The sequence below is a fragment of the Trichechus manatus genome, unplaced genomic scaffold (genome assembly GCF_000243295.1).
Source record: "Trichechus manatus latirostris isolate Lorelei unplaced genomic scaffold, TriManLat1.0 scaffold00106, whole genome shotgun sequence".
Classification (NCBI taxonomy): domain Eukaryota; kingdom Metazoa; phylum Chordata; class Mammalia; order Sirenia; family Trichechidae; genus Trichechus; species Trichechus manatus.
In genome coordinates this window covers 5,280,758-5,293,765 of record NW_004444042.1, presented here as the reverse complement: position 1 = coordinate 5,293,765, position 13,008 = coordinate 5,280,758, and the positions used below count along the sequence as shown (strand labels likewise).

The following is a 13,008-nucleotide window of genomic DNA, read 5'->3' as shown; positions in this document are numbered from 1 at the left end:
ACAATCAGCTATACAAGACCAAAAGGGCAACATTTGCCAAAAGCAAAGATAAAGCAAGGAGGGGCAGGGAAACCAGACTAATGGAAACGGGGAACCCAGGGTGGAAATGGGGAGGGTGCTGACACATTGCAGGGATTGCAACCAATGTCACAGAACAATTTGTATGAATTGTGGAATAGAAAGCTAAATTGCTATGTAAACTTTAACCTAAAGCACAATAAAATGTTCAAAAAAAAAAAAAAAAAAGTGAACCTTTTTCTCATTGTCTTTTAGGCAGTCCTGTATCCAGGTCTGCCATGCTATAGGGAGAGAGAGAATAGTTGTTGCGTCTTTACAGAGAACCATGACTGAGAATCACAGACAACAAACAGCCTCTGATAAATGGGGTACTTTATAAAACTTTTTTTTTCCCCAAGTTCTTAAAATATCATCTCCTAAAAGAGGTAAAAATTCTAAAAAACAATTTTAAGATAATGATTAGAAGAATATTTTATTGAAAGGGGTAGATTCATTTAAGTGAATCTTCAGTTCAGAAACTTAATTTTTTTTTTTCCTGTTTCAGTGTTCCTAGAATCCCGTGGGCCTTTGCTATGACAGAAGTATGTGGCATGATTCTGTGCTATATTTGGCTCCTGGTTCTTCTTCTTCACAAGCACAGGTACCTCATTTACTCCTTTAAAAGATGAAGTATTTTGACTCTTTTTATCAAACCTTATCTTACCCTGTGCAGTTTCCTTAATTTCCTCCTCTGTCCAGTGTGACACTACAGTTATTGACAAAAGAAAATATTTTGGGTTTGCTCAACAAAAGAGTCAGCCTAAGATAATATCTATATATTTAGTAATGTTCTGAATGTATTTTGCAGGGACAGATCAGAGATGATGATGAAGAGCCATGAACCAGCCATTGACAGCCTAGACTTATCTTTCTTTAGAAACAAACAAGAGATGTCATTTTCTGTAGTGGAAACTCCTCCAAGGACAGTCTTTGATCAAATGTATGGATGGAAGAAATTGTTCTGTTTGGAAGGGGCCATTAAAAAAGATATTATTTTGATATCATGCACATCTACTTCAGTGTGCTTTATTTCAAGTGGTATAGGAAGTTGCTGTGTAGGGAAAATGTTTCTTTGGTACTTTCATCAAGAAATATAAAGGGAAGACTTGTTTAAATTTTAAAAAAAGAAAGGAAGTATTAGAGGAGGCTCCTTTTCTACTTTAGTGGGGAAAATTACTTGACATAAGGCAAAAATAAAGCATAGTGAGGAAAAAGTTTAAGGAACTCTAAAGTTTGTGGATATTGTATTAACTATCTGTTGTCTCTGGATCACTGCAGAGGAATAATGGCACTTTCTTAAATTTTTGATTCTTTCTCCTCACCAGGGAGTTGTTGTGGTAAACCACAGAGATGGTTTAGTTCCTAAGCAGCAGTTATTTCAGTGATTTGAAGGTGAAAAGAAAGGTTGATGATTGCTACTGTTGTCTCACTTTTAAGCCATATTGAACCTCATCCTCTCCTGTTTTGGAGTAATGTTTTTAACTCTGGATTGCTTAAAACCAGAGGTGATTTAGAAACACATATATCACTATTGCTTTCTGATTTAACTTTGCCTCACAAGACCCCATGGATCTGAATTTATTCACTCTTCAAAACAGGAAAGTATTTACCATCTGTAGCAAACCTTGGTAGGTTTAGTAAAGCATAGCAGTGGCCAGTTAAATGTAAGTGTTGATGTTTAATTAGTCTAAGAACATGTTTCTCAAATTGTGGTCTATAACCAGAAGAACTAGATGGTGCCCAGCTGCCAATACCGACCATTCTGACCAGAGACACAATAAAATGTCCCAGATAGAATGGGAGAAAAATATAGAACAAAATTCAAATTCCTAAAAAAAAACAGGCCAGATTTTCCTATAGGGCTGCTATGAATCAGAATCAACTCAAGGGCAACGGTTTTTTTGTTTGTTTGGATAATAAATAACAACAAAAATCCTCACAGCTTCCTTTACCATTATTGATACTTCACAATAAATTACATATTGTCATTAAAAAGAGTTCAGTACAATTAAAAAAAAAAAAAAAAGGCCGGACTTACTGGACCAATATTGACTAGAGGAACCCCCAAGACTATCACCCTAAGATACCCTTTAAACTTGGAACTGAAGCGATTCGTAATTGTCACCTTTCAGCCAAATAATGGATTGGCTTATAAAAAACAAACAATATCATCTGTGACTGGTGTGCTCCCATATGCAAAGATGAGAAGGCGAGGAGGGGCAGGGAAGCTAGATCAATGGAAACAGAACAAACAAAATGGAAATAATGAGATTGCTGGCACACTGTGAAAATTATAACCAATCTCATGGAAAAATTTGTGTAAAAATTGTTAAATGGGAACCTAATTTGCTGTGTGAACTTTCACCTAAAACAAAATCAAATATATATATTTTTTAAATGATGATCTGTACCAATGAATAGAACTTTGAAAAGGAAATCACCAAATCAATACCATTGACAATAGCCCCCAAAAAGATAAAATACTTAAGAATAAATCTAACCAGGGACATAAAAGACCTGTACAAAGAAAACTACAAAACACTACTGCAAGAAACCGAAAGAGACCTGCATAAGTGGAAAAACATACCATGTTCATGGATGCAAAGACTCAACATTGTGAAAATGTCAGTACTCCCCAAAGCGATCTACAGATAAAATGCAATCCCGCTCCAAATTCCAACAGCATTCTTTAACCAATGAAGGAACCTATTATACAGCTACGGTAGTCAAAACAGCCTAGTACTGGTACAACAGACACAAACCAATGGAACAGAGTTGACAACCCAGATGTAAATCCATCCATGAGCAGCTAATATTTTAAAAAGGGCCAAAGTCTGTTAAATGGGGAAAAGACAGTCTCTTTAACAGATGGTGCTGGCAAAACTGGATGCCCATTTGTAAAAAAAATGAAACAAGATCCATACCTCACACCATACACAAAAACTAACTCAAAATGGATCAAAGACCTAAATACAAAATCCAAAACTGTAAAGATCATGGAAGAAAAAATAGGGATAACTGCTAGGGCCCTAATACATGGCATAAGTGGAGTATAAACCATAACTAACAATGCATAAACACCTAGGTAACTGGGACCTCCTAAAAATTAAACCTTACACTCATCAAAAGACTTCACCAAAAGAGTGAAAAGACAACCTATTGACTGGGAAAAATTTTTAGCTACTACATATCTGACAAGGTCTCATCTCCAAAATCTACAAAACGCTTCAACACCTCAGGAACAAAAAGATAAATAATCCAGCTAAAAAATGGGCAAAGTATATGAACAGACACTTCACCAAAGAAGACATTCAGTTGGCTAACAGACACATGAGGAAATGCTTGTAATCATTAGCCATTAGAGAAATGCAAATCAAAAGTATGGTGAGATGCCATCTCACCCCAACATTACTGGCACTCATCAAAAAAACAGAAAATAACAAATGTTGGAGAGGTTGTGGGGAGATTGGAACTCTTATGCAATGATGGAAATGTAAAATGGTACAACCACCATGGAAAACAGTATGGCACCTCCTTAAAAAGCTAAAAATAGAAATACCATGTGATCCAGCAATACTACTCCTAGGAATATATTCTAGAGAAATGAGAGCCGTCACATGAATAGACATATGCACACCCATGTTTATCACAGCACTATTCACAATAGTAAAAAGATGGAAACAACCTAAGTGCCCTTCAACAGATGACTGAATAAACAAATTATGGTGCATACACACAATGGAATACTGTGCAACAATAAAGAACAGTGATGAATCTGCAAAACGCCTCACAACATGGATGAATCTAGAGGGCATTATAGTGAGTGAAATACGCCAATCGCAAAAGGACAAATATTGCATGAGACCACTACTATAAGAACTCCAGACAAGGTTTACAGATGGAAAAAAAAAAAATTCTTTGATGGTTACGAGGGAGGGAGGGGCAGGGGAAATAAGTGTCAACTTCAGTGAAGTGAAAGACAACACACAATGTAGGGGAAGTCAGTACAACTTGACCAAGGCAAAATCGTAGAAGTTTCCTAGACACCTTGAGGGACCAAGCTGCTGGGGCTGAGGGCTGGGGACATGATAGTCTTGGGGGACATCTAGGTCAATTGGCATAACAGTTCATAAAGAAAATGTTCTACATCCCACTTTGGTGGGTAGCATCTGGGTCTTAAAAGCTTGCAGGTGGCCATCTAAGATATATCTATTGGCCCCATCCCGTCTGGAGCAAAGGAGAATGAAGAAAATCAAAGACACAAGGAAAATATTAGCCCAGAGGACTAAAGGACCACATGAACCAGAGCTTCCACCAGCCTGAGGCCAGAAGAACTAGATGGTGCCCAGCTACCACCACCGACCCCTCTGACAGGGATCACAACAGAGAGTTCCGGACAGAGCAGGAGAAAATGTAGAACAAAATTCAAATTCACAAAAAAAGACCAGACTTACTGGTGTGAGAGAGACTGGAGGAACCCTGAAGACTATGACCCCCAGACACTGCTAACTCAGAACTGAAACCACTCCCGCAGCCCACTTTTCAGACAAAGAGTAGACAGGCCTATAAAACAAACAATAACATACATGAGGAACATGCTTCTTAGTTCGATCAAATATATGAGACCAAATGGGCAACTCCTGCCCAAAAACAAGCTGAGAAGGGAGAAAGGGACAGGAACTGGACGAATGGACACAGGAAACCCAGGGTAGAAAGCTGGAGAGTGCTTGCAGCCAATATCACAAAACAATATGTGTACAAATTTTTGAATGAGAAGTTTACCTGAGTTGTAAACTTTCATCTAAAGCACAATAGAATTAAAAAATAAATAAAATGACCAAAAAATGGTGGTCCACTTAAGAGCCTTGGTGGTGTGCAGTGGTTAAAGCACTTGACTGCTAACCAAAAAGTCTGCAGTTTGAACCCACCCAGCAGCTCCACGGGAGAAAGGTGGCAGCCTGCTTCCGTAAAGATTTACAGCCGTGGACACCCTATGGGGCAGTTCTACTCTGCCTTGTAGGGTTGCTATGAGTCAGAATCGACCTCATGGTAACGGGTTTGGTTTGGTTTATGTCCCCTTTTTCATTTGAAACAACTGGGGTGCTTGTTAAAATTCAAATACCTGGCTCCATCCAAAGTGTACACATTGACGTTTGAGATATACCTAGCCTTGTGTTCAGTGCTTTTTTGAGACAAGAAGGAGTATTTTGAAAAAGCCTAATGCGTAGTCCCTGCCGTTAAGAATCTTATGGTTTGTTTTGGAGAGATATTAAAAAAATAGTGACATTACAACGCAGTTCATGATTAGCCAAATGAATGTTATTCAGAATATTTGTTTGAGATCTACTCCTGCCTGTAAAACTTGGTACTGTATTTTATAGCATAAGTGGAAAGGTTAGAATTTGTATTAGATAGCTATCAGTAACTAATTTACAGCGCTGTATATTAATGGGCCAAAAAAAAAAATCCCTAGAACCACAGGTGTTTACTTCTCATAAATCAATAATTTATTAGCAATTTATGAATTTTAGGACAACATTAAGCTGAGAGTCAGACTAGGTATTAGTTTTAGTTCTCTTCTACATAACTTTTACTTTCTCTTAGCCATATTTTCTTATTAATGAAATGATGCCCTTTGAATCTAATTTAAGTCTGCTCTGTCCAACATGGCAGGCTCAAGCCACATGTGGCTATTTAAATTAATTAAAATGAAATAAAATTTGAAATTCATTTACTTGGTCCTACTGGCCACATGTCAAGTGCTCAAGAACCACATGTAGCTAGTGGATAGCGTATTGAATGGTGCAGATATAGAGTATTTTCACGACTGCAGAAAATTCTACTGGACAGTGATGCTTTAGATGTCTCTAAGATTCTGCCCTCTTCTAGAGTCTAGTGGTTTTTCTTCTCATTCTCCCTTTAAGTAGACATTTGATGTTTGGGGTTTTTTGGTTTGTCTTCTTCAGATCTTTCCCCGTTTTTGGTTGCTGTGTTCACAGGTCAATACTTCTGCGAAGGCTCTGTAGTCTGATGGGCACTGTGTTCTTGCTTCGCTGCTTTACCATGTTTGTGACCTCCCTCTCCGTGCCAGGACAGCACCTGCAGTGTACTGGAAAGGTAGTCTGCTACCTTCTTCATTATTCTTTCTTCTTGTTCTTGGTGGGTTAGGGATACCATATGTGCAGTAGGCCTAATATTAAAATGTGCTTTTCAGTATTTGCAATATCTGTAATAAGCCTCCAGAAATAATTTGGTAACAGTCTTGAGCCAGAATCTACCTCCTGTGACTTCTATTCATTGATACTAGTTCTACCCTGTAGAGCTAACAAAAATAAAGTTTCTTTCAATTATCATTTTCCCTTTCCTAGGCTAGCCAACCCTCAGTGTCTTTAGTTCCTCATATAACATGACTGTAGCCCCTTCACTCTCCTCATCACTCCATTTTTTTTTTAATGTTGCAATTTGACCATTTCCTATTTAAAATATAGTACCCAGTATTCCAAACTTTGTTTTTTCTGGGATATACAAACTGATGGCTGATTTTTTTTTTTTTTTTTTTGGTCTTTGTTTTATACTTTGTAGCTTGTTGTTTTGGTACACTGTAGACATATCTTCTCGTCTGGGTAAACAGAAAGGAGAGATTATGCAGAGAGGAACAAAAAGGATAATGAGTTAACTTTAAAAAGAGAGAGAGAGAGACCCTGAAAATTCGCTATTGTAACTCATTAAATTTGGACAAAAGAATTTATTGTCCTATGTTTCTAAACCTCCATGCTTTAGTTCTGTGTTCTCAGATATTCAAATATATGTATTAACACTTTTTTTTTGTTTTGTTATTTTAATGTTGTTTGTAAAGTGTAAGACAAAATTGTCAGTTTTTCTACTGCAATATAAATAACTGAAACACCAACAAGGGAAGATTAAGCAGTCAGAGGAGATCAAGAGCGAAAAATATACCCCTGAGCTGAAGGATGACAAAAGTTTTTCCAGGCATTAGGAGTGTTTAAACTGACCAGTAAGAAAGCAGAAAAGGTTGATATGACATTTAGAATTTAGTATAAAGGAAATATTTTATTTTTAAGATAAAAGCTTTTCTTTTCCTTTTTTTTTCCAAAAATGAAAAGTAATTTTTTCTAATTATGAAGTTGTGTAAGCCTATTATAAAAATTCAAATTATATAGAAATGTATAAATTAGAAAGTAAAATGTTCATATCATTCTCCCTTATTTCACTCCACCCCATAAATAATACTGTTAACAGTTATATGTGTAGCCACATAAGCTATTTTTTAAGTATGCTTACACACATACTTAGTTTATATAGATACTTTTTAAACAAAAGATAGGATTATAAAAAAGACTAGTTTTTCACTACTACCAATAATGTATACATGTTAATTTCCCCAACCCCTTGCCAGCACTGTTTATTATCAATATTTTGAGTCACTGCTATTCTGATTCATGAAAAAATGATATCTAATACTTTTGTGGTCTTATTTACTTAAATCTATTTTGAATTTGTTTCTATACATTGTGTGAAGTAGGAATAGAATGGTTTCCCCCAGATCGTATGTTAATTGATTAGAAGAGATTTTTTAAAAAGAAAATACAGGCTTATTATACTAAAAAGAGGATTTCCTGTATCTAGGGGATTTAATTGTGGGACAGCCACTGAAGAGTAGGGTAGATGTACATAGGGCTGTGACATGTGCTACAAAAATAGATACTATCTCTCTACAGTATGAACAGACCTTTTTCTGTCTCTAATGCCTGTTTTTTATTTCTAGGTATATCAGGACATTTCTATTTGAATCTGCCCTAAATTCTGTTAATTACTTTGAATTATAATATAACCTACTTATTGACCTATATTACTTGCAGCAATCATTAAAAATAGAAAGTTAAAGTGATAGTAACTAGCAATCAAATCCCTTATAATGAACTCCATAAGGTATTGTCATTGTAATAAATTAATTGCTTGAAGTCATAGTCCCAGACGAAGGACTGGGGACAGAACCAGGCACATACCTTTTTGTGAAATTTAGAAATCACTCACCTTTAAGAAAGAAATGCTTAAAGCAACTTTCTATACCTTATTTCCTCAAAGCATCCTATTCATTCAGCTGTGTAGTATTTCAGTTTGGGTTTTTCTGAAGAATATTTGGGACATTTAAGATGGGAAAGGATAGGGAGACTTGAGTAATTGAGTGATAATTGCTGTCTGTTGACCAGTGTCGCTTGTTTCCTGTCCTTGGCTGAGACATGTTCCTAGTGGTCTCTTCTCTTCGCTGCCTGATTTTTTTACTACTCTGACATCTCTAACCTGTTCTCATTAGAAATCAGAGAAGAACCTAACAGTGCATATTTGCTTAGCACCTTCTCTTTCCTTTTCTCCAGTTTTAAGTTCCTCTCCCTCTCCTACCCTCAACTGAGGCAGAAAGGAAAGCTGGAAAGTGTATAATCAGCAGGTTAGATTTCTAATGAGAGTGTGATGTCTAATGAGGTTGTTTCTTTTGGTCATTTTTAGTCATAGTGTAATGTTTAAGACATGGGATTTTTTGGCTGAGTTCATTGCTGCCTCAAATAAAATTGAAATTCTGTTACCAGGGAAGAAGGGAAGAATAGATATTGAGTGGTAGTCTATTTCTTATTGACAAGAACAGCCAAACAACTACTACTGTGGTATGGGATTAAAAACTTGGGAATGTTTTTGGTTATAGTAACCTTTTCATCATAAAGGGACTTCTAGTAGAGGTGTTTGAGTTATAGTGATTTCATTTAATTACCAAAACATTTCAAAATATAACCAATTTTGCTGCCCATTCTTGAGGTTTGCCTGGAATTAGACTGGGGTTGTGGTTGCTTTTGCTTAGATCTTATTTTTAAGTTATTTAGCATTTGAATTTCAGTAGGAGTGGATGTTGGGAAGCGTCCATCTCCATAAGCATTTGAAGCACTAATTCATAGCTTTCTTTGTAGGTATATGGCAGCGTATGGGAGAAATTACACCGGGCCTTTGCCATTTGGAGTGGCTTTGGTATGACCCTGACTGGCGTTCACACTTGTGGAGATTACATGTTCAGTGGCCACACAGTCGTCCTAACTATGCTGAATTTCTTTGTCACTGAATGTAAGTATCTCTTTAGTGCTGCAAAGCATATTAGATGGCAGGCTGCAAAGAAGGCTGTGGGAAGGGTGTCAAGTCCTATGAAGAATGAGTGAGACAGACCGACATAAGAAGCATATGACTGAGAGGCATTGGAAGGAACGTGGTTTAAAAATGATCTTTCTGTCCTTTTCCCAGATACACCAAGAAGCTGGAATTTCTTGCACACTTTATCCTGGGTTCTCAACCTCTTTGGAATCTTCTTCATTTTGGCTGCTCATGAACATTATTCCATTGATGTGTTTATTGCCTTTTATATCACAACAAGACTCTTTTTGTACTATCATACTCTGGCCAATACCAGAGCTTATCAGCAGAGTAGGAGAGCAAGGATTTGGTTTCCCATGTTTTCTTTTTTTGAATGCAATGTTAATGGTACAGTACCTAATGAATATTGTTGGCCATTTTCAAAACCAGCAGTAATGAAGAGGCTAATTGGATGAAGACCAGTCTTTGTAATGTGTTCTTGATTAAACATACAGTAGATGTTGAAAATGAATAACTTTGCTTTCTCCCCCTAGGTTGTTCCTAGAGGCCTTGTGTTTTGGCTTGTATGTTGACAAAGTAAAGCTCCCTGTTCTGAGCAAGGCTGTGATTGTAAAAAGCGAGAAAGAGCAATCAAAAGTCCTTACATAGCTGTTTGAAAAGAAAGCTTAAGTAGGTGTTCTCTGCCTCTTCTCTTTAGGCAGAGTTAATGTTTGTGATTGAAGTCAGGCTTTTGCCCATACCTGTTGAATATTTGCTTATTGAACTTAAGCAAGTCAAGCAATTTGCTGGTTGAAAGATTTGTATTAATTCCCACTAGGACTCTAGTCAAGAAATAGTTTTTGAAGCTCCTTATTGTCTTCAAAGGAAAAGCCCCTATCAAGTGAGCAATACTTGTTATTTGAACTATTTTCTGTGTTTAGAAAATGCAACTCTGGAAAGTGATCTGCTTTATTGTCAGATAATTTTTGCCTTCTGAACCATCTTTAAGTACAGTGTACTGAATATGCCAGGATGCCTGAAACAAGGAGGAGAGAATGGAAGGGGCGATAAGAGGTGACAAAGTACTGATGAGGAAGCCACCTCCCTCCTCATTAATGCAAATGTAGTACTGGCATTTTTCACCACAAATGCAACAAAAGATGCAGTTCCAATTTTGTTCTGAGAGTTCAGTATGCCTATCAGTAAGTATTCATGAGGGAAAAATTACTGCATCCATAAAAATAAAATTGACTTAATCTTAGTGATGTAGGTACCTGGAATAACTTTGTGCTATAGTTGTTAGTTAGACAAATGACAGCCCAATTTTATGCTTTTCTAATGATGTTATTTAATGAGCAAAATAGGACTGTTTTACCAGTTGTTAGGTCAAGTTCTTATGTCCTTAAATAAGGAGGTATGCATGCAAAGAATTTTTTCCCCTTCTGAAATGAAATTTATAACAGGTTTCAGATATAACTTTTTGGTTTTTGAAATTTCTCATTCTTGCCCATCAGAAGTGAACAGTCTCAGACATATTTGGATACTAAAAGGTTTTGTTATTTTTAATTTTTAAATACAATTGTATACATACGTTCTTTCCATTACATCTTATTTTGGCAGTCAGGAAGTGATATAACTTAGCTGCTGTTTACAACACTAGAGATTTAGTACCTTAAGTAATTTCACCTCTATGGTAACATTTGTCACTTTATTTTTAATGATTTCATATAGCAGTTATGACAGAAGGGTGGTTATAGAGGAGTTTGAATCCCAACTGGTCAGCTTAGCCACTTGGAATATTAATTGTGTAGTCTTTACATTCCATTTTAAAACAAGATGTTAGAAAAAGTGCTGACATACTGAGATCTAAAGTTAGATCTCTCAGGCAGAAGTCTGCTCCTTACCTGGGTGAAATATTTTATTTTTGCACTTTACTTCATAGTCCCACCCCTGTATAAGCTACAGAGGAGCCTGAATGAATTTGACAGGAAAGGAGTATTATGCAAACAAGTTTCAGCCAGTGCTGAATGACCTCAGTTTGGGTCTGCTCTGAACATTATTTTTTATTTCTCACTTGAGTAATGAAACAGGGCAATTCAAGTTTTATTATGCTTTTAAATCTCACACTTCAGGATCTTATAATATCTTAAATTGTTGATTCTATTACATGCAAGAGACAAAAATACCAGTGTTTCATCTAAGGAAATTACATAATCATTAAGGGTGAAGGATGTTTCCTATGCCAGTTAAAGTGGTTTTGACCTCAAGGGTAAAGAAATGTACTATTGCCACTTTTTCCAAATGGCCGAGCAGAACTGAGTTTAGCTAGAGAGGGACTAATGTTGGCTTTTGTAAAAATGTTCAAAAAAAATCTGGCAACATTAATTCTAAAATGTTAAAGAAATAGCTGCTTAGTGTTAAATTTTCCTAACATCAGTCTTCTTCCCTTCGTGTGGATTCTATTCTAGAACAAAATAGGAAAAAAAAACAAAAAGTACAGCTAACTTTGCAGAGCTGTTGACATTGAGAGTTCCTAAGAGCAGACTGCAGTGAGGATTGTAAAATAACTTTTCAGCCTTGCATTTACTCATGTGTTTTGAGAAAAACATAAGCTAGATTTATAATTTATTGTTGTAACTGTTACAAGGCAGTGTTTACATAAATTAATCATCTTTCCAAGTCTCTTTCTTGGAAAACTTTGAGACAAAATTCTTTTCCGTTTTGGGTTTTTGTTTTGTTTTGTTTTTTAACATGAAACCTACGTTTTAGCCACTTTTTCTTTTGTCCAGAAACCTTCAGATTTTGTCTTTGTAATTTTTTTCTTTTTAAAATCTAAAGCACAGTGAAGGTAGCCTTACTGTGAATGTGGGTAGCTAGAGAAGCTTACATGCCTTAGGTCTACATATTTTTAGAACTTGTATTTGGTTCTGCAGTTGCAGGCTTGTGAGAGACTTGACACCTTAGTATAGAAGGAACCAAGAAGGTTTTTGGTTTGGGGATACAGACTGGGAGGGCATACTAAAAGTCCTCGTTGCGTTTTTTATGTTCTTGGGGACTGTGTCACCTTTTTTTCTTTTTTAAAGATCAGATAAGTCAGTGTTACTTCTAGCATAATTGAAGTTGGTAGGGAGTAGGAGGTCTTGAAGAAGTCAGGTTTGCTGTTATCACCAAATAATTTGAGGGAAACCTCCTTTAGCTGAGCTGCAGGATTTCAACATGGCTATTCTCTCTATAGTTCTCTGTGGCCAAAATTACTAGGGCAAAAATATTACATCTATATGCAGACTCTGTTTATTAGTATCCTTTCAAATTAGAAAGCAATGAGCTTAGCCACAGAGCAGTTAAATAAGTGTGGGCTGTTCACAAGAAGACTCCATTGACCAGAGAGACCTGCTGCTTGTGTAACTGTCTTTTAGGAATGACACTACGAGTGGTGTTCTTCACTGCTGTGTACCTGCCTCTGATTTATAAATGAGGAACAGGGGCCAGATGCTTCTATAGCTCATGGGAAACAGTCTGTTTTAGGGAAATCTGTTTGGAAAATATTGGTTACTGGAGTCATATTCACAATACTAACCTGCTTCGACTGTATTCAGCAAAAGGCAATTTCATAATAAACTTTTTTTTAAGGATTCCGGTTCCAAAATGCTAGAGAATATTAACCATATTCTTGTTTTAAACTCTCTGATTTAATAAATTTAATTCTTTGATAGTCCTTCTGTAGACTAAAAGTTATCCCTTATTAAAAGTAATTATAGTGATAGTTATTTGTCAGTTCTTTAAGGTATTCAGGCATTTGAGACCAGAAAAGCTCTTTTT

At 36.3% G+C, this 13,008-nt stretch overlaps 1 protein-coding gene across 6 annotated transcripts in view; it reads left to right on the top strand.

Moving 5' to 3' along the window:
* SAMD8 (sterile alpha motif domain containing 8) overlaps positions 1-11,677 on the top strand; it is a 61,772-nt gene extending 50,095 nt beyond the window's left edge. For 3 of the 6 annotated variants that reach the window (XM_023737660.1, XM_023737661.1, XM_023737662.1), the window contains exons 3-7: positions 563-658; positions 866-997; positions 6,057-6,174; positions 9,036-9,186; positions 9,361-11,677. In XM_023737660.1, the coding sequence (XP_023593428.1) occupies positions 563-658; positions 866-997; positions 6,057-6,174; positions 9,036-9,186; positions 9,361-9,665 (802 nt within the window). In that variant the 3' untranslated portion in view covers positions 9,666-11,677. Of the gene's footprint in view, positions 1-273; positions 524-562; positions 659-865; positions 998-6,056; positions 6,175-9,035; positions 9,187-9,360 lie in introns of those variants that run through there. The other 3 variants (XM_004383198.3, XM_023737663.1, XM_023737664.1) reach the window with 3 other exon arrangements.
* Positions 11,678-13,008: the final 1,331 nt, after the last annotated feature.